Below are 21,158 nucleotides of genomic sequence, written 5' to 3'. Positions count from 1 at the left end.
GTCTGGTATTTCAGGGTCATGGTTTATTAAGTGCATTGATCTTTTTCTTAATTTATATGATTTCAGAATATATGAAAGACTACCAAGGTGCCCTTAGGGGAAATGTTGGGAGACTAACAACTTTTTGCGTTATTTATTACTATAATCCTTAACGTGTTTTACTGCTTTTCAATAGTTAAATCCTGGTGCCATTTTGAAAAGCATTTTCTTTGCCCCCTTGTGATAGATAGTATAGATTTCCCCTTGTGCCGGCTGGCATTTGATTGTGGTGGTTCGCGGGCTCTAAGCACAACTCCTCAGACACAACACCGAAAGACCGTGGCCTCTGTCACAGGCGAGTGTTGCACTGGCTAGATTTCAGAGGGCGGTGATGTCACTTCTGGAACTTGCTCAGTGCACTGAACCCTGTTACATGTGGTCAGTGATAACAGTATTGATTCTAACTGGCCTGGGAACCTGAAACACTTTATATGGTTTTATTACTTCTTGCACATAAATGTAGTGAGTGTAACATCCCACTTTTGAGCAGTGTTTCATTAATATAGCATCTTTACGATTCTCCGTAGGCAGGTATTTTCTAAAAACAGGTTGTAGAGACTGAATGAAAGCAAAGAAAACAGAACACGACAGATCATTTGATATGATTTAGCTTCATGCAAAACCAAAAGCCGATTGTAACACAGTGTGCCAACAGACTTTCCTGACCATCCTTGAACAGCCTGTTACATCCCTGAGCTGAAAGCCTATTCTGCTAGTTATATAAGATGTGAACATCACCTGGAACACTTCTGAAATCATTACACAACAGTGATAAGCAATAATTAAAATGCAAAAACACAATTTTATTACTATCTTACTTACCTCCCACAATTATATGCTTTAGAAACCAAGATTATTGCACACAGTTTGTCTGGCTATCAATGGAGGTGTTCAAAAATGTATAGATTTTTACTATCAGGGCTGAGAGCTGGGTTTACTAAAGAGTACTTGGCCACAAAGAGAAATTTGCATCTTCTTTGGAACAAAATCATAAATCCAACAGTGTCCTGTATTTTATTTAATTAAAGGCTACACGCAGTGACCTTGTGAAAGCTCCAGGTAAAAACATGGTATTTCGTGGGTTTTGTAATCATGCAGGAGCAAACAGATTTTCTTGTGGTAGCAGAAATATAAGACATAATCATTTGGAGTGATAATCCTACTGTACTTGCAAGCACTTGTAATGACCATGAGTAATGTAAATGAAACAGAGGTGTACCTACGTGGCATAAATCCTAATCTTCTACACACATACACCTCATTCCCTTTCTTTAAACAGAAGGATATACATGCCCTCTCTGATTAGCCTTTGATCATAAAATGCACTTATCAGCTGTACTTCTGCACTGCCTAGAAAGGTTACAGCAGTTAAATCCAGACAAGCCTAAAACATTAAGCTTATGACATACCATTATCTTTTTTAAGATAATTTAAACATCATCATTATTGACTGGAACAACAATGATGTTTTAAATACACTTTGCTACCATGTTCCACAAAGAAGGAGGACTAAAGCAAATCTCTCTCTCTCCATCCAAATGTGTCACAACCACGTACCATAAAACCAGTTTTGTTTGGTGTCCTTTATTAGCAATTTTGTTGAGGATTATTAAGCTCCGATTTCAGTCCAAGACAAGAGTAATCAACTGAAGAGTGATGACAAGCAGCATCTTTTTTTTCCCTCTACCGGGTGCAACTGACCTGAGAATCGTACCGAGACGCGAAAGGGAAAATGTCAGATTGGAGTAGTTTACTTCAGACGTGAATCTCAGAAGGGTGGTTCTTTGCACCAATCACACACCTGCTTCAGGGAAGTAAACCGAGAATGTACTGGAGAACAGCATAAATAACAGTGGTCCATACGGATGTCAAATTGCTAAATGTAAACAACATGTTTTCTTTTAGAAGAAATACACTGAAAAGTCATCAATTGTTTATTTTTTTATGTATACCCCGAGCTGGAGCAGCGAATTCTTGTTCAGATCTTCTCGCAGTTGTACCCATGTGGATGCAGAGGGGACCCATTGGGACCTATACTGTGTCAAAGGGGTTAAAGGTTACAAAGGTCACACTTGCATCACTCCTGCGGTCAGTCACAAGAGCCGCTTCTGAGCGGGAGACCAACTTCATTCATCCCAGCCAGGGAAAAAGCACTGTTTTGTTGTGAGTGGCACATCCAGGATTTTAACTGGGCACTGCCTGAGGTAGCAGCCACCCCCTGCTTAAGCGGGGGTCTCTTTCTAGATGTGCCACTTGCCTGTCATCCTCTGCATTTTTAAGTAACACTTTAACACTAATCTTCTGGAGCAGTTCATCTGTTACTGTACAAAGCCCCAACAATAGTTTTTCATAATTCTTAACCCAATACTTGTTGTGGCTGTTTGTCAGTGACAGAATGTCTTTCAGCAGGGACAGTCTTAAACAGTGATTACTTGCTGAAATGAAAAGAAAATGTTTTGTAGGCAAATACATGTACTGTATATATAGTGTGTATATTTATAGATATGCACTGTATGACTAATGTGTGTATAGATCCCTGACATCTTTGGAAAGATCATTTCCTAGGTCATACATACAGAGATCTAACACAAGTAAATGGACTCTGAAGTACTAGCCATAACATGTTAATCTGAAATAAAGAAGCATTTGTTCAGACTTCAGATGTCTTTCTAATTATGTTAGATCTCTGTGTGGAGACACAATAACGCATTGCACTCTCTCCAGATCTGTTTATTCAAGATAAAGCTGTTAATATATCAACTCTAGACTTAAACGTCCAGGACAATGTAGGAATCAGACTCCACACTGTTCTGGTTCAGCTTTTGCCCCTGAAATAAATACCCTTAAAAATTAGATAATTTGCTATCTCATACCACCTGGGGAGATGGATGACATTTTTCCTCTGCATTTTTTTTTTTTTAGAAAATCCAACCCTGAATATCAATTATTGCACACTGGCTACAGTTCATTAGTGGTTTGGTTCTCAACGGATTTCATTAATACAAACATTCCATGCGCCCTCTCCCCTTCCCAATAAAAAAATAAAAAAGAAATTTTGAAAGTACCAGAAGGTCTTCTACACAAGCTAAAATGAAGCCATCTGTTCTCAAATAAAAAAGAAAACTGTACATTCACAAGGAGACAACAAAACACCAATCAACTTGAAATTCAAATTGACGTGTGTAAAACATTACAGTTCTCTATAAAAATATGTGCATATGAATACAGCTATTTTTTCACCAATACAGTATTTTCTTCTATTTACACTACAAGATATACAGAAAATGTACAGCACTTAACTATTGATGCACCTTTGCCATACTGTGCTCCAGCACAATATAGTGCCAGTAAGAAAGTAGACCTTAAACAAACAAAGAGGACGAAAATGAAATACACATCCTGAACCCAAATCAATGTGATTGAGCCGAGGGAAGATAACCCACGTTCCGGTCAAAAAACTTGAAATTGCATATCCCATTTTTGTAAAAGTCTGCCCCCCACCCCCACCCGAGACTCTGACCCAAGAAACGTATAAAGAGGGCTGGGGGTGCAGGAGGCCGGAACATCTGTGCCTGATTGACCCACACACTGGAGGCTCAAGATCTTGCCTCAGACGCTTTGGCTATGCAGTGGAATCATCAGTGTCCTTGTCCCTTGTGCTTGGCATGCGGACCAGTCCTCTCTTTCTCAGAGGGCTCCTCGTGACGCTAATCAAGGCCTGACTCTTGTCCTCCGGGTCTTCGCCTTGGCGAACTCTTAGGTGGTCCAGAGTCTTAAGCTCGGAGCCCGTTTCGCTCTCGGGCTTGGGGTCGTAGCACATGGAGGACTGGGAGGACTGGTCGCTGTCGGATAAGATGTCCGACATGCTGCTCAGAGAGCTGACGTCCGATTGGTCAAAGGAGAACTGGGGGACGGAGAGGTGTTCATTCCGGCACGGGGGGCGTTTCTCAGTTTTGGCGGGGGGCTCCGGGGGGGGCTGGGGCTCCATCAAATCCAGGGAGTCGCGCGGCAGCGCGGCTTCGCACGAGGGCGTCCTCCTGCGCAGCAGCATGCTGCTCTCGGATATCTTCGCCAGCGAGGCAGCGGGGGCCGAGAGCTCGTTTTCAAGGGGAGGGTCGACCGAGATGCAAGGGGGGCTCATCTTCTTCTTCCGCTGCACGGCCAGCCCGTGGGGCGACACCAAGGAAGACCGCCGCGGCCCGTCCGCCGGCTGCTCGAAGACGGAGTCGTCGTCGTCGCCGTCGATGGAGGGACAGATCTCGATGGAATGCCTGCGGGGATCGTCGGCCCACGAGGGCTTGGCCAGGAACCCCTCCGTGTCCACGCTGTAGAACTTCTTCAGGTCCTTGTCCTTGACGTGAGAGCCGGCCAGGCTGGTGGCACTGGTGCAGTTCTTCAGCAGGCCGGGAATCTGGGAGCCGGGAGACGCGTAGGGGGAGAGGGAGTGGCTCCGCACTTCGGAGTGGCCGCCCCAGTCTTTGGCAGAGCTGTTGATGTGCCGCACCTCCTCGTCGGCTGGGTCTATGGAGCCGAACATGGAGCTCTCGGGACTGGCACTGTTAATGGGGCTGCTGGTCTGGCTGGCGGCCCTGCTGGGGATGCTGTGCTGGCTGTACACCTGCCTGTGGGTGTGCACGCTGGAGGTGCGGGCACGAGGCGGGGTGGGAGAGGGCTGGGGGCTACTGGGCGCTGCTATCCTGGGCACTGGCAGGGCTAGATTGCTCTGGCCTGGCACTTTGAGATGCAGGCTGTCACTGGACTGTGCCGTGAGGTTGTCTTTTGAGTCACTGCTCTGCACATCAAAGGATTCGTGTTTGATGGCCTCCTAAACAGAATGCAACCGTTTTAAGCGGCGTTAACAAACTGTTAAACAAGATCGGTGAGAAGAAATAAAAATATAGCAGCAAACACAATATATGTATATTAGTATACTAGGCTGATATTCATATTCATTTTCTGATAGTGATAGAAATTGGTTAAGAATTCAGAAGGTTTTGATCCAGACTCAAGAGTATCTTGCAAAATAGCAGTGGTAATACTGGACAGTTTAATTGTACAGTAATCTATTGATATTCTAATGCAGATATTGGTGACTTAATGACGTTTGCCAATACTAATCCGCATTTTGGACTCTAGCTGCACAGCTACTAGTGGGGAGACAGTGGGGTGACCGTAGCGCCCCAGCAGCGTCCCCCCGGCCGTACCTGTCGTCGCAGCAGCCTGCTGCTGCAGGGGGAGGAGGGGCTGGGCAGCAGAGGTGGGATCCTGGGCATGCTGCTGTTTCTGGGGATGGCCGAGCTGGGGCCGGCGCCGGGCGAGGTCCCCGGAACCCGCAGCAGGGAGTCCCCCTCAGCTCCCTGCGAGTTCACCGAGCCAACCGAGCCTGATCGGAGAGGAGGGGGGAGACAGGATCACTGCACGTTCTCCTGCAGGGCACGGACGGTCCGCCGCTGACAACTTCACACATGCACAAGCCATGAAGAGTTCAGTGACGATAATAAATATTCCTTAAATTCAGTGATTCTACATATACAGAATCCTACCCAACATCCATATCCTACATGTCTAGATATCTATGTCATTCTGCCTGAAGGCAGATGCAGGTTTGGGTTTGCACATTTGAAAAATGACCTATGCCACAATATGATGTATATGAAACAAGTCTTATTTTGCTGGACCTGCAGCTGATCATGAATGAAACAGATTATACAGCTTTTTTTAAACTATTAAATTTCTGTGTATAGTGCAGATGCTTTCTCCTGTACAAATGAGCTTCGTTACCTAATTGCAGGTCTCCCTCACAGGGCTCAATCTCTGGCAGAGGGTAGGGGGCGTTAGCAGGCCTCACTGGGCGGAACATGTAGCTGTCGTTTGGTAAGGAATGCATCCTGGAGACAGAAACCTTCCTCACAGACAGGAAATTCTCCTGGGAGCCAGACAGCGCTTCATTCTATAAATGTCAGGAAGAAAAATCTCATTCTTTTGAACTTTCTTGCTTGGTTAAAATACTGTACACCCCAGGAAACAGTTCTGGAGGATAATGACTTAATAGTGGAGCACAAAGAAGTTTCACATGATCAAGGAGGTCAGCGTTCAGGTTGCTATACTGGGGTGATTAAAGGTGTCATCTCTAAGATGTCCTGTGTGACCCTTGTATTGTAATGGATAATTTGGTCTTGAGAATCTATTTCAGACTTCTTTTCTCATCCCCTTTTTAAGACTATCAAGATATTAAAACGGCCTTTTCTCAGAAGTCTTTTACACAGGACAAAGGCTGAATAAACAGTTTATCTGGTTGTTTTGTTTTGATTCCTTTAACAGAGTTGTGTAAAAAATGAGTCAAGTATGCTGTCATTTTCTCTTTTCAGCAACATATGCCACTGTAATGGCCCATTTAATCTCTTTTAATTAGTGAACTAAGGTCTAGTATCCATTATAAATTAAGTTACCATGCTTCAGCTAAATATACTGAGCAAAGGCAAATCCATTTCTTCAGCAATTCGATGTCTCAAGGCAACAGAAAAAGTGGGGGAGTGCCTGAACAACTGATCTTTCCTCGGCAACGAAAATTGAAATAAAACGTCTTCTTCAGATTGGATTTAAATCATAGCACTGAAAGGTCTTTCTTGGATGAGCACGCTGCTAATTCAAATTGAACATGTATTCACTTTAAGGAGATGATTTTCTGTCAGGAGACAAATTGATTAAGGAGATTAAATATAAAATTTTTTTTGCCCTCTTCTGCCTACTGAACAGATGACAAGAACAATGTATGGCTATCCATTGCATACCAGTTCACTGACACATAAAAATTGTCTGGGAGGTGATAAGGTAGTATTCTCTTATCCCCTGACTGCAGCACTAACAGGCTCTCTGCCACCAGCCCACTGAAGCTGATAAACTGCAAAGTGACTTTACCAAAAGAAACTTTCCAGAAGCTGCAATTTTCATTACAGGTCTCCCAGCGGAACTTATCCTCAAACTAAAAAGTTTCAGTGGATGCACTGAAGGATCCACTCACTTTTAGCTGTCTGCAGCATTTAAAGGTGACTAAAAACTGCCTTAAATTATAAGGGTTTTCCAGCTGAGAAAAAGGTTTAATTAGATTCAGGGGTCACAAAGATGTTATCTCAGCTGCGGCACTAAGGACTCTCTCGCACACTTCTCAACAGCTTTACAATATATACTGTACGGCATAAGGATTTAAAAATCTTTGATCTGCAATGACGATTGGGGAAACTGGAGTCTGGATGTTCAATAAGCAATTACTGCTCGAATGTCCTGGATGTGACTGATATGGAGATATAATTAGAAGCTATGGACTAGGTCTTCTTTAGGTCCTCAGCCTACCCTGACCTGTGTACTACAGCAGGCTCAGGAATTTCTCCGCATGGCTCCACAAAACAGTTTACAGGGAAAAACCGTTTATAGGGATTTGGCCAAACCCTTCGCTGCTTATCGCGCGGCAAAGGCGCTACTCTCGAAAAAATAACCCAAAAGGCCTTTTCAGTGCTGTTGTGATTGAAGTTTGTGCAGAGAACAAATGTTGCCAGAAAGGACAAAAGCATTTTTAAGTGTTTTTTTGTTTTCAAATCCACAATTACACCTCATAAAACTGCAACTATTTTAATAAGAAACATGTTTAAGACACCGGGCAGGGATCTTAAACTCCTGGAGGGCTTTGTGTTGCCTGTTTAGTGTCTCTGCATCATGAGGAGTCAAATAAATACTTGACCTAATGATTTTCTCACTTATATCTCAAGTATTCACTTCATTAAAGTTACCTACAGTATGATTCACCTCGAAGCACAATAATTCTTAAATAACTACATAACTAAGAACATGGGTGGAACCAAAAGACAGCAGGCCCTCCAGAAGCTGAGTTCGACACCCCCTGTCAGCGCTTCTCCTCTAGAACTGGACTAGTCCCTTTCCTCTCTCAGGTGTCACCTGTTCGGTATAGAATAACCCACACGCAGCCCCTCCCCAGCTAATCTCCATTACCTGCCCAGGTGAGTCTGGTCTGGGCCCCACGTACGTGGCCCTGCTCTCAGGCCCCAGGGTCCTGCCCCCAGAGGTGGTGCTGAGCCTGCGGGTCATCTCCATCTCGATCTCGGCGTCCATCTCGGCGTCCTCCTTGGCCTCCTTGTTGCTCTCCTCCAGGTGCTTCATGAGCACGGCCACCACCACGTTGACCAGCACGAACTGGGCGATCAGGACGAAGGTGACGAAGTAGATGGGGGAGATGAGTGGCAGGTAGCTCAGGCAGTGCTTGTCCTCGCTGCGGCACTCCCGCAAGGTGTCCTGCAGGGGACAGAGTGTGAGATCAGCGTCCCTCCTGCACGGAGCTGCTCTCTTTCACTACGCGACACTTCGGTTTTCTGATCCGATACACTGATTCCTTGAACCGGACAAAGAAACATCCGCCCTGTCCCTGCCTCCTCTTCCCCCACGCTGTCCCAGGAGCCCAGAGGATTATGCGAATGGGTGGCTCGTAAAGAGACTCCCAGGGTCTTTCTTTCCCATTGTTACAGGCGGCAGCTACAGTATATCACCCTGCAGCTCACCACTGGCAGCCCACTGAAGCTCAGCAGCTGTGAGCCTGGATGGGAGACCTCTGGGGAAAAACTAAGGTTGCTGCTGGAAGAGGTGTTAGTGGGACCAGCATGTGGTGCTCATCCTGCAGTCTGTGTGGTTCCTAATGCCCCAGTATAGTGACGGGGACACTACACCATAAAAAGGCATCATCCTTTGGATGAGACGTAAAACTGAAGTCCTGACTCTCCAAGTTTATTATAAATCCCTGGGCGTTTCTCGAAAAGAGTAGGGGTGTTACCCCAGCATCCTGGCCAAATGTGGTGAGTGTTCTGGTGCACTCTGGCTGCCATTGCATCATCCAGGTGGGACTGCACATTGGTGGTGGAGGGGAGTCCAGAAAAGCGCTATATAAGTGTAAGGCAGCACCAGTGTGGTTTCAAAAATGTGCATTTTTCCTGATCAAGCTTGCCCCCGGTTGAGCAAGTGACATTATTTAATAAGACCAAAATACAAATGTTGTGAATACAAAACATACAGAATACAAATTGCCAGTTTCTGTCCTGATCATCTACCTAAGAAACTATTTGAAAATACATTTTATTGGGTCTGCTTCTGCTTTCATCATTTATGGCCTGAATTGGTGTTGATGTGTTAGAAAGTCAGAAATTCTTGTATATTGCAGGAATGCATCCTTTGATAAAAAAAAAGTTAAAAAAAGCTTTCGTTGTTGCAGTGGCATTGCATAGACGTGGGTGAGCCTTTGGAGTCACGACTGGTGGGTTGTGTGTTCAAGTCCCTGCTGCAGTACCTTGAGTGAAATGCAGTACTCCTCTGTTAATTACTGGATAGCATGTTATACAATACAGTTGTATGGGCACCCCTGATCAAACTGGCATGTTTCACAGAATCTTTAATTGAAAAAAGGTTAATGCAACCTTTGCGGGGTAGAAACTTAAACGTGACATTTCTGCACATCTTAATGTACAAATACTATTTATTTGCTGAATTTAACAGATTGGAAAAAAAATAAAATGGCGAATGTGGCATGTGCAAAAGTTTGGGCACATACTTGCACATACTGGGTCAGTACTTAGTAACACCTCCTTTGGCAGAAATCATAGCTTCCAAACGCTTCTTGCAGCCAGCTAAGAGTATTTCTATTATTGCTTTTCCCCCACTCTTCCTTGAAGAACTCTTCTAGCTCAAAAATAGTTTAGCCCTTCTTAAATACATTACATGTTTGAGATCTCCTCACAGACTTGCAATAATATTCAAGTCTCGGAACTGTGAAGGCCATTCCAAAACCTTAATCTTTCATTCCTGTAAGTACTTGGTTGATCTTGAGGTATGTTTTGGATCGCTGTCTTGCTTGAAATATCCAACCCCTTTTCAGCTTCAATTTCTTCCACGACTCTAGAACATCAGCTTCTAGGACTTGTTGATATTGAGTTGAATCCATTCTTCCTTCCACCTGTACAACATTTCCTGTGTCACTGGCTGCCACACAACCCCAGAGCATAACAGATCCACCCTTATTGCTTAACGGTTTCTTCGAATGCTTCACCTGTTTTTCTCCAAATGTATCTTTTGTGGTTTTGGCCAAAAAGTTCCATTTCTGGTTCATCAGTCCACCACAGCACACCACAGTCCAAAACGTTTCTGGCTGATCTAAGAATTGTTCTGCATACTTTTGTGTACTGCAGATGTGCCTTTTGTGATGAGGTCATAGGAAAGGTTTCCTTCTGACATCTCTTCCATGCAGATCATTTTTGTGTTAAGCGACGCTGTACTATGGACCTTTGCAGCACTACTCCAGTCTCAGCTAAATATTTCTGCAGGTCCTTTGCACTGATAGGTGGGTTCTGCTTTGCATATCTGACCCATTTACAAGCAGTTCTATTAGAGATTTTTCTGGGTCTTCCAGATCCTGCCTTGACTTCAACAGTTCCCCCTAACTTCCATTTCTAAATGATGTTTCTGACAGTGGAAATTCCAAGCTGGAAGCAATGAAATATAGCCTTCCCTTGCTTTGTAAGAGTCAGTGATCTTTATTTTCAAGTCCTCAGTCAGCTGCTTAGTGGAGCGCATGTTTGCTGAGAGTAGGCACAACATCCTGAGAGATGAGAAGGGTAAGAGTCTTTATTCACCTGGCTTAATTTAAGGCCTAAAAAGTCAATCAAGTTTTGAGACCTCAAAAAATAAAAATCTTAACGAATGAAGGGTGCCCAAACATTTGCACACGCCAGATTCACTGTTTTATTTTTTAAATCTGTTAAATGCAGAAAATGAATAATTGTGCATACATATTTCATCTTTAAACTTCTACCCTGCAAACGTTTCTTCTTTTCACTTGGAGATTCAGTGAAACATGCAATTTGACTAGGGGGTGCCCAAACGTTTGCATACAACTGTATACCTGTATGTGTCATGATGAGGAGCTGAAAATCAATTTTTTTTATGCTATCGGCAACATACAAAAACGGTTATTTGCACACGCTAGCCCCTTAACCACATTCATCTTGAGATCAACCAATATGTTGATCCTAATCCACACATTGGCTACCACTGCCTTACAATTTAAAAGCTTATAGATCAAATCCTCCGCAAAGAATAAAAAAAGGAAATTTGTAATTGCTTTAAAATTCACATTATACATTTTCATACAAGATCTGCTCAGCCTGTGTCAGGGATGTGCAGTCCAAGTCCTGCCTTTCCTGTACCAGCATGTAAAGAAGCTGTTAAATTGGCCCAGTAACCAGCTAATTTAGCTCATTCAGAGCCGAAATGGAATAAAAGCCTATACTGTAGACACAGCAGCCCTCCAGGACCAGGACTGAATACCCCTGGCCAAAGGCATTTCTCCATCTGTCACACAAGTCTGGGAAAAAACTCTAGCAGGCAATCTGTTCACGGAGGTGTCAGACCTTCATGATGCCATTCCAGTTGTCTCCTGTAGAAACCCTGAACAGCGTGAGAAAGGCCATTCCAAAGTTGTCAAACGTGGCGTGTCTGCTCAGACCCTCACAGGGGTTGTCATCGTTACACTCTGAAAGGGAAATGAGAATTGATACAAATGCTTTACAAATATATGCAAAGACATATATGTCCAAAAATCATTCTTATATGGTCATTGCATGATGCGGTGATGTTTCATTATGATCTATGATACACTATGGTCAAACTGTATTGATATTATGATATAAGCCCTCAGTAATGCACCAGAGAATATTTTCAAAATTCCTCCAGAGAATTTGTACCTGCGCTTGGTACAAATAAGGTAATTTAAAAAGGTAAAGTAAAAGGCAATTTAAAAAAAAATACCTTTATATAAGTTGCCACTGACCTAGGTTAGTTTACATTCTTCTGTTTTGCATCGTCTCACAGTGGCACAGAGCTACATTGCCTTGATGATTCTCTCTGAAAGTACGAGTCCACCTACACCAATTATATCTTGATCTTTAACCCCTGGAAGCATTAGCATATTAGTAATTCCTATGTAAATTGTCCAATTAACCATCTAACATTTAGTTTAATATTATTCATTCAAATCAGGAGATTGCATGAATGACAACCAAAGTCTTTTATGAGCTGAAGAACCTGGTCTGGAGCTTCCTGGCCCTGATATTTTTGTCTAAAATGTTTCATTCTCAGAGTCACCATTAAGGTAAAAATGGGCGATAACAAGTAAGAAAATGTCAGTTTGTGCCTAGAGGCCATTCAAAGAAAGATCTGTTACAGAATGGTGCTCTGTGGTACTGTCTTGTACTGTCTTTCTTAGATGTTATCTGCAGAGAATAATAATAATAGTAACAATTCATAGTGAATTCAACTGGGATTCTCCATAATTTCAGTTTATACAGTACCTGGATGTTACAGTACTTGGGTGTAACTGATTGCTTTGTACATGCAACATTTATAAGATCAATGTTAAGATAAACTGCAATGTTGAATTTTCCTGCATTAGTGTTAAGTGAGTATGCAGCGCAATCTAACACTTTACTGTACAAATTTCACCATGCCTAGGATTTTTACAAACATAGTGCGTTTCCAAAATGGAGTTTATGGAAATAAGTTGTTTTCTTTAAAAATTCAGATTTCTCAATCTGATTGCCACTAAAGGGGAGATGCATATTTATATATTTTGAGGGTGAAAAAGAATCAGCAATGATGAGTGGATTTCAAACCATAATAAAAGTAAAATACACACAGTTACTTGTAAAACCTCCAATTTACACCACATAATAGACAAAATTTCCAGGTATGTGCAGCACCATATTCTGCAGTTTAGAATGAAGCAACAAAGCTTCCTGATGTGTTGCAGCTCTATTACATTGGAAACAAGCAGGCTTGTGAATACATCTCTTTTAATTCAATAGAAATATTGCTCTGGATTTTGAGATGGTTTTGCTACACAACCTGTACATCTCATTACATTAGTTATTATGGAGACTAGTGAGCAGGAAGGGGCTGCATCACATTGCAAAGGGAATCCTTCTTCTTCAGAAAAGCCTTTACTTAACTGCTTCCATTCTTCACCCCTCTGCTCTTCTTAATACCATCTTCCACGGTCTCCTCTATTGTTATTGTTGTATTGCTGTAATTATAATTGTGTCCTCTTGTGAAATGTTCTTATTTATTGTTGTAGTCTTCTTATTTATTGTTATTGTCATCCTGTAAAGCGCTTTGAGAAGCCACCTTTAAAGGCGCTATATAAAATAAAGTTTATTATTATTATTATTATTATTATCCTCCTCCGTTGGGCCCCTGAGCAAGGCCCTTAACCCCAGCTGCTCCAGGGGCGCCGTATAAATGGCTGACCCTGCGCTCTGACCCCAAGCTTCTCTCCCTGTCTGTGTGTCTCATCAAGAGCAAGTTGGGGTCTCGAAAAAAAGACAAATGCCTAATACAAGAAATTGTATGCGGGCAATAAAGTGATCTTATCTTAATTTGTAAAAACTCAAATGCGAGTTTGTGACAACATGGCAACTCACCATAGTAGATGATACACGAAAGTAATAATTGAATACCTAGTGCATACGGACAAATTAAAAAGAAATAAAATGAGTAACAGATTTCGGTTTTGCATTCAAAATGTGGCTCATCACAGCAACAATTTATCCATGGGGTGAGCTAAAACAACCCATTTATCATAATGCATTTTATTACTCCTTTAAGAAACGATGCTGAACGTGGATTCACATTCCTGGCACTGCAGAAAATTACACGAAATCAGTACCCCAAAAGTTATCTACTAAGATAATTGAGTACTCATTGAGTACTTTAGCAAAGTTTCGTGCTTCATTCGAAATTTGTACATTTTTTCTATAACCTCAATGAATTTATTTTGTTACCGAGATTTATTCGCCGGTCTGAGAAACTGGGACTGCAGTTCCCCTTTCACAGTTGCAGTGACACCAAGAACTCACCAAGCTTCCCAAAGAGCTCCACTCCCAGAGCAGCATAGATAAAGAAGAGAAGCATGAACAGCAGACCAAGGTTCCCCACCTGGAGAGAGCAGACAGACAGAATGATGCGCAGCTCTAACACAACAAGGGTTCTCATGCACACAGCTGCTAGTGGAGGGGTTTATTGATTCAAGAATGTCCTCAAAAAATAGTCTCAATCAGCATGCTCTGCCTGACCTTGGAATTCGTCCGGGAGAATTTATCCTTACAAATTCTATTGCCCAGAAATTAAAGGAAGCATTGAAGGCATCCACTCTAAACAAGGAAGGTCAAGTAGGGTAAGAATTATATACTGTATATTATTTTTCACAGCACCATTATATACAGGTAATGGTGTGTGTCATATAGGCATCACAGTGCGGAGAGAAGCACTCATTTGAAATTAATAATCACTAAAATTGTTTAATCTTGCCAGCTGTATCAGCTGGGATACAGCAGATGCATATTCCAATTACAAAGACAGATACCCAAGTCTCCTCCAAGATGCCTTACCTGTGGTAAAGCCTGCACTACTGTATCCAGCAGAGCACGCATCCCAGTGGCCATCTTTAACAGCTTCAGCACTGGGAACAGAAAGTCAGAAGCTGCTTAGCCCATTGAATCAGAAAATGGCTGATGAGCACACAGTTAATTATGCAATTATTCACTAGACCATCTTGATACAGGACAAAGTTTTCCCAATTTACTTTCTAGCGTAAGTAAAATTCTAAATTCCAAGCTTCCTAATTTGGAGATTCTTAGGTGGTTTTGTGTTTCAACCAAATTAAAATAAAACCCCAACAAAATAGCCAACATCTCTTAATCACAGAGGAGCTATTTCTGCAAATGTATATTTTATTAGTCTTGGCACTGCCAAATTTCAGACCTGTATGCCTGTATAGTCTCTGATTAAAACTAGGTTTCCCGCTCATAATTTTCAACTTCCAGCTACCCAATATATTATTGGAAAGCTGCTCATAGATGGCAATGGTCTTGGTGAGCCAATGCCTAATGCAGAATCACAAGACACCAAGAAAAAGACAGTGACCCCACCCTGGACTGGCACACACAAGCACACAGGGTTGATTCGGCACCAAAAAGCCCACAACAGGTACATTGTGGGAAAACACAAGGGCAAGCCGCAGACAGACGTTGTCCTGGTCCCTAATGAAACCCAGACTCAACCGCTGTGCGGTGGCAGTGTTAAATCCTACACTCTATGCACAAAACAATATACTATCACTACTAAAGGATTCCATTTGGGGGTCAGAATCCTCACATATCCATCCATTTCCTAACAGCTTTATTTAATTCAGGATTGCCGGGAAGCCGGAGCCTAATCAGGCAACAAGCTACGGGTACAAGGCAGGATACCCCCTGGGGCAGGATGCCAGTCCATCTAAGGGCACACACAGACACAGACGCGCACACACTCACACCAGGTCCAGTTTTACCAGAAGCCAATTACACTTCCAAGTCTTTGGACTGTGGGAGGAAACTGGAGCACCTAGGGGAAACCCCTGCAAACACGTGGAGAACATACTACAGTATATCCACACAGAGTGCACCCCAGGAATTGAACCCTGGGCCCCAGTGCTGCAAGGCAGCAATGCTAACCACTGTGCCACTGTCCCGTTCCTTAAATATCTGCATATAAAATAGATGTGCAAAATGGAAGATCTGAAAGCAATCCTCTTAGAGGAAAGACAATGCATACTTACGCGAATTCCATAAGCAATCTAACCTCTTAATATGCTCAGTCCTCATAATGATTAGTTTCGCAGGAATTTATTCTGTGGGATCTACACATTCCAGTTTATCAGCTTATCAGGATTTCAGCTTATTAGCCTTATGTCACGGACAACAAAAAAAAAAAAAAGACGCAGGCTTGCTTATCAAAAATGAAAAATGCAGATATATGTATACATCTTTCTGTAACGTCAAACATGAGCTGATTTTGGGGTGAAAAATGTGTCGTGAAAGTAAAAAGAAAGTTAAGGCCAAAAGTTCAGCAGTACCTCTTGCAATCCTTAGCACTCTCATGATGCGGATTATGGTGGGGTTTATGGGAAGTGAGGCATTAATCTCAATCTCTTCCAAAGTAATTCCCATTATAGAGAGTAAAACAATGGCCAGATCCAGCTGGTTCCATCTAGGGAACAAAAACAAAATGGTCAGTTCTTCAAAAACGCTCTACTTCCTATTATTATTAAATATTCAGAGAAGTAATGCAATACAAAATGTCGCTCCTCATTCATCAAGCCGAGAGGAAACTATCCGACAAGTCTGACTCCCCACGGGCTTTTCAGCTTGTATACAAATCAATCACCTCCTCTAATGAAGATGGATGTCTCAGAAATACTTGGAAATAAAGGACAGTATTTAAGAAAATCATCTGTGCGATGACTGATGAGTATGACAAAACAGCAAAGCCTTTGGCTTTTACTTTATACCAAAATTCCCCCCTCCCCCAGAAGAGTGTTTTACAGTAGCTAGACTTGCCCTTCTTGGTTTAGAAGGCAAGTACTTTATAATAATAATTTCTTACGCGTATATAGTGCTTTTCTGGACACTCCACTCAAAGCCCTTTACAGGTAATGGGGACTCCCCCTCCATCACCACCAGTGTGCAGCCCCACCTGGATGATGTGATGGCAGCCATAGTGCACCAGTACGCTCCCCACACACCAGCTAACATTGGGGAGGAGAGCAGAGTGATGAAGCCAGTTCAGAGACAGGGGCTATTAGGAGACCATGACTGGTAAGGTCCAATGGGACATTTGGCCAGGACGCTGGGGTAACACCCCTATTCTTTCCAAGAAACGCCCTGGGATTTTTAATAACGACGGAGAGTCAGGACCTCAGTTTTACACCTCATCCGAAGGACGGTGCCTTTTTACAGTCTAGTGCAAATGTGAAAAATCCACTTCTGCTGCAAGGCTTTAACACCAAGGAGAGTGAAACTCGTCCACACAACTTAACAGTCACCACCACCGGTTTTTCCTGTACCATCACATTGTAAAGACCACAGACAGGAATTGATCTAAAGCATGTAGATTGAGACTTTATGATGTCTGCGTTTCCGACACTCTTTCGGTGTTATTAATATATACTGACAAACATGTCTAATAATAGGAACAAATAAAGGTTTATTCAAGTAAAGGTTATTATGGCTAATAATAACTTAATATTGTTTAATGCTTATGGTCTGATCACAGAAAGTCACCTATCAAACCATTCTTAGCAATCTCTCACTTACATGACACATATTACAATATGATGACAATATATTATGACACAGTCCTATGGAATAAAGGGCACACATACAGCATGTACAAACACCCAACATGTTTGCATAAGGTATATATGCCTCAGCATTCACAGTTCACATCTTTCCAGTTAAACAAAATGACAGAGTCATCTGACTGTCTACTAACTGAGGAAAAGAATTCCCCCTGAGGCCATTTCCTTGTTTTTCTGCAATGAGAGTGGCAATAAACTTTCGGCCTGCAAGAATGTTTTGTTTCCTTTCCTTCATGATCTGAAATGACTGTCAGTTCGCTTGAATGCAGTTGAGTTAACACTGTGTTTTAGGCAACACTTAAGTAACACCAGCTGAACACTAGTTGCACTGCACGCGCTCAAGAGCGCTCCGAATGCAGCTCATAATACACTGCAGATTCAGACAGAAGGAAAATCAAAACAAACCTTTGCCACAGGTGATTGCATTTGTACTTTAAATCTTATCTCAAATACATCAACATAAATTCTATAGCAAACAACTATCATGAAGCTTCTTGATATATTTTTCGATTGATCTGAACAGCGATGAATATTTTGGAGGCATTTTAAAAATACTTAACATTTTCACAAGCCCGCTGAACCAGAGGCGGTCGCGTGACATTTCCTATTGCCTTACCTGTCCTTAAAGAATCTCCGAAAGCCAAATGCCACCAGTTTTAACATCGCCTCAAAAACAAAGATAATTGTGAACACGTAGTTGCAGTATTTCAGGGCCTCTTCGAGGGACTGTGGGAGAAGAGAAGCACCACAGTCAGTGACACGTTTCACATTTGATTTCATCATTACAGCAAGAAATGGAAAAACCTGTCGCTTGAAGTAGCCACCACTACGGGCAGAAAATGGTGTGGTTCTCAATTCTACATCCTTAAAACCGTGCATTCACATGCTATAGGGAGATGCTGTCGTGTTCAGATATCATTTTTGAACTTGGACATAAAACAGGTAAAGGCACACGTTAGCCAGAGGTTGCCTGTGGATGTTAGTATTGTTTCAAGTGGACAGAAATACCCGAGGCTGGTTGTAGTGTTCCATAGACATGGTGACCACATTGATCCCGATGATGAAGGTGATGAAGAGGTCCAGGTAGTGGCTGGTGCACAACGTGTGGATGTAGAGGCGAGCCGGGGAGTAGCTGGCGTAGTACGGACGGCGTTGGGCCTCTGCATGGACAGCCACAAAGCAGAGAGACGACATCAGCACTTTGAACTGGATTGACACACCTCACAAAACCTGGTCATTAGGACCCCCTCAGGCCTAACTCTGCCAAGCCCGAGTAAGACCTGCAAAACCTTGCCTAAACAGATCCAATCCATTATTTATTTTAAGTTCTACGCCTGAGCTGCAATTCAGATTGGAAACCAAGCCTTGAAGAGGCTGCGAAGCTTTGAAGAGATGCCTACCAATCATCCAACACAGACTTTAAATCTTTCTTTTCTCCTAGTCACTGTTTTTGGTAAATTCCTTCTAGAGGAGAAGTCCTCACTGCTAGCCCTCGAGGATTGTCAACCCACAGGTTTTCTCTTTAAATATTCCACAGGCTAGGGCCTCTGAGGGATTGCGCTGTTAATCAAGTCAAGCTTACTTGAACAAAGCAAATTTTCCTTAGTTCTTAAGCCAAAGAACAGCAGTGCTGGGGAGCTCTCCTCTGGAGGAATCTGGAAACAGAAACAACCCAGCTATGGGGGCAAACATGCCTGCATTCTATGTGTGACATTTTCATATTTAAATTTAGAAATCTGGGCAGGGTTCCACAATTTACAGATGTAGGGAGGAAACGCCCATCTTTAACATATTACACACACTTTGTCTGAAATACAGGATTCACAGAAGGCATTTTAAAACAGAATTCCTTTCATGCGGCAGTTCCATGCTCCTGCTACACCAAAAGCATGCAATAATTAATAAGACAAACCATGCTAAGCACGGCAGTCTTTTTGGCTGTGCTTGTAAAGACTGAAGTCCCTCTTCTTTAGTGCTTTTGGCTCTTACTATATAACTTCTGCACTGCAAAACACACATGGCTACACAAAAAGGGAATTGACAGCAAAACAGTAAGATAATAGCACAAGAGATAATACTTTAAACCACAACTATGTCTATAATATTTCAATTAGAATGCACCGTACTGTAAGAACGCCTGTAAAGGCACATTTAAAGCATTTTGTCAGCCATCTTTCTGAGTCTGCCATTTTGAAAAATCAGATTTACAGGCAACAACAATAGGGAGTGCAGTTAGATTCATTCCCCATCTTTTAATTAAGCCAAGAGAATATACAAATACTGTGTACTGAACAGTTTTGTACAGCAACTAAAAAGGATTGGATGTGGAAAAAAGGCAGGAAGGCAGAAGCAAAGCTAAGGAATTGTATTGTCCATCCCCTATTCTACCATCTTTTCCTGTTAATGTCAGAGACATTCATTTTAATGAACCCGAAAGCTGTACAGAATTCATTTGTTATAGAAGCAGAATATTTGTAGTAAGAAGCAAAAAGGACCAGAGGTGAAAACCCAGAAATAAGACATTCAGTTTTGACACAAATGCCACGAACCTGTTCAAAAAGCAACTTCACTCAGACATAATTTTATCACTCATTTCTTTGACGGGCAATTTAACAATTTCACAGTAAGGTACTCCATTTTTTTTTTCTCAGGTTCCGATCAGCTGCACCTTTTATGTCATTTGTATGACAGAAAATAACCCTTTGCCACATCAGCACGCGTGACAGATTGGTGGGTGAAAAGATATGACACGATAGTGAGCAGCCAGACCCTTTTCTGTCACCTCCTATGGAACTGAGCAAAACGTCAGAAAAACAGCAGCTGCAGAATAAAAACCAATGCAGGAGCCTGCCAGTCACCATATTTGCTGAATTGTCAAAACTCACGTCCTCACCGAAGTGACATGACAACGACAGACCAATCGTCCTGGGCGCCTTACATGTTTTATGCATACCTGAAATCTTTCAAAGCCTTGGGGCGCTCCTGACTAATATACTGTACAAGACAGTAGCCTGAAATTGGAAACTTTTAAATATAAGGGCTGAAAAACAAAACAAGACTGAAGCAGCGGTTAATTTTCAGTTCCACAAAGAAGAAAACAGCGTAGGCATGGTAGAACGCCAACTGAATCTTAAAAAATAATAATAATTCCAAGCTCTGTACCTACATTACCCTGTCATGTTGTATGTCCTGGGCTATCAGTCGTACAAGTCCAGTCAGCTCAAGGTTTAAGTGATTTTGAAAACAAACTTGCAGTCCCGTCCTTCACTTTATAAATAATTTACAAATGCAATGTTGATGTTTCAATTTTTTTCACCGACTGAAATGAGGGATGATCGCTCTCCCTTGCTTGATCTTAATTCGAGATGCCGGAGAGCCGTGGAAGGTTTTGAATACAAGTGGGTCTTTCAGTGCACGGCGCACGCTAGCGACTGTTCTGTCTGCAGAGGGCCGAACTCTCTCCAACCCGTGTCATTAGACCTTTCTGACCTTCCTCACTGCTCGCAGATACAGTGTGAAAGTGATACAGTGTACTGTTCCTCAGAGGCTCACTGTCTAAGAGTGGAGATTTACTCAATTAATGAACAACATACTCTACATTTAGAGAGTGACACAGGGCAGTGTAGAATAATGCTTAGGGCTCTAGATGAATAATTAGAAAGTTGCAGTACTGAGAAAAGGTTTGTAAACCTCCTAGTTTGGTCAATAATCTCATGTATTTTAGACCTAAATTTAATGAGATCTTCTTCAAAGTCTAAATAAAATATTAAGATAACTTGATTAAACATAGAACACATAAGACATAAGATATATTTGGATTATTACATTAACAAAG

General features: G+C 42.3%; 1 protein-coding gene across 3 annotated transcripts in view; it reads right to left on the bottom strand.

Moving 5' to 3' along the window:
• Positions 1–462: 462 nt before the first annotated feature.
• cacna1ha (calcium channel, voltage-dependent, T type, alpha 1H subunit a) overlaps positions 463–21,158 on the bottom strand; it is a 79,206-nt gene continuing 58,510 nt past the window's right edge. For all 3 annotated transcript variants that reach the window (XM_015360372.2, XM_069180775.1, XM_069180777.1), the window contains 10 exons: positions 18,332–18,483; positions 17,940–18,049; positions 16,040–16,173; positions 14,535–14,605; positions 14,004–14,082; positions 11,502–11,623; positions 8,044–8,343; positions 5,821–5,989; positions 5,244–5,422; positions 463–4,864 (listed from right to left, as the gene is read on the bottom strand). In XM_015360372.2, the coding sequence (XP_015215858.2) occupies positions 3,662–4,864; positions 5,244–5,422; positions 5,821–5,989; positions 8,044–8,343; positions 11,502–11,623; positions 14,004–14,082; positions 14,535–14,605; positions 16,040–16,173; positions 17,940–18,049; positions 18,332–18,483 (2,519 nt within the window). In that variant the 3' untranslated portion in view covers positions 463–3,661. The remainder of the gene's footprint in view (positions 4,865–5,243; positions 5,423–5,820; positions 5,990–8,043; positions 8,344–11,501; positions 11,624–14,003; positions 14,083–14,534; positions 14,606–16,039; positions 16,174–17,939; positions 18,050–18,331; positions 18,484–21,158) is intronic.

Source organism: Lepisosteus oculatus, chromosome 19, assembly GCF_040954835.1.
Source record: "Lepisosteus oculatus isolate fLepOcu1 chromosome 19, fLepOcu1.hap2, whole genome shotgun sequence".
Lineage (NCBI taxonomy): Eukaryota > Metazoa > Chordata > Actinopteri > Semionotiformes > Lepisosteidae > Lepisosteus > Lepisosteus oculatus.
The sequence above is the reverse complement of the archived record's forward strand: the minus strand, read 5'-3'. Positions and strand labels throughout refer to the sequence as shown.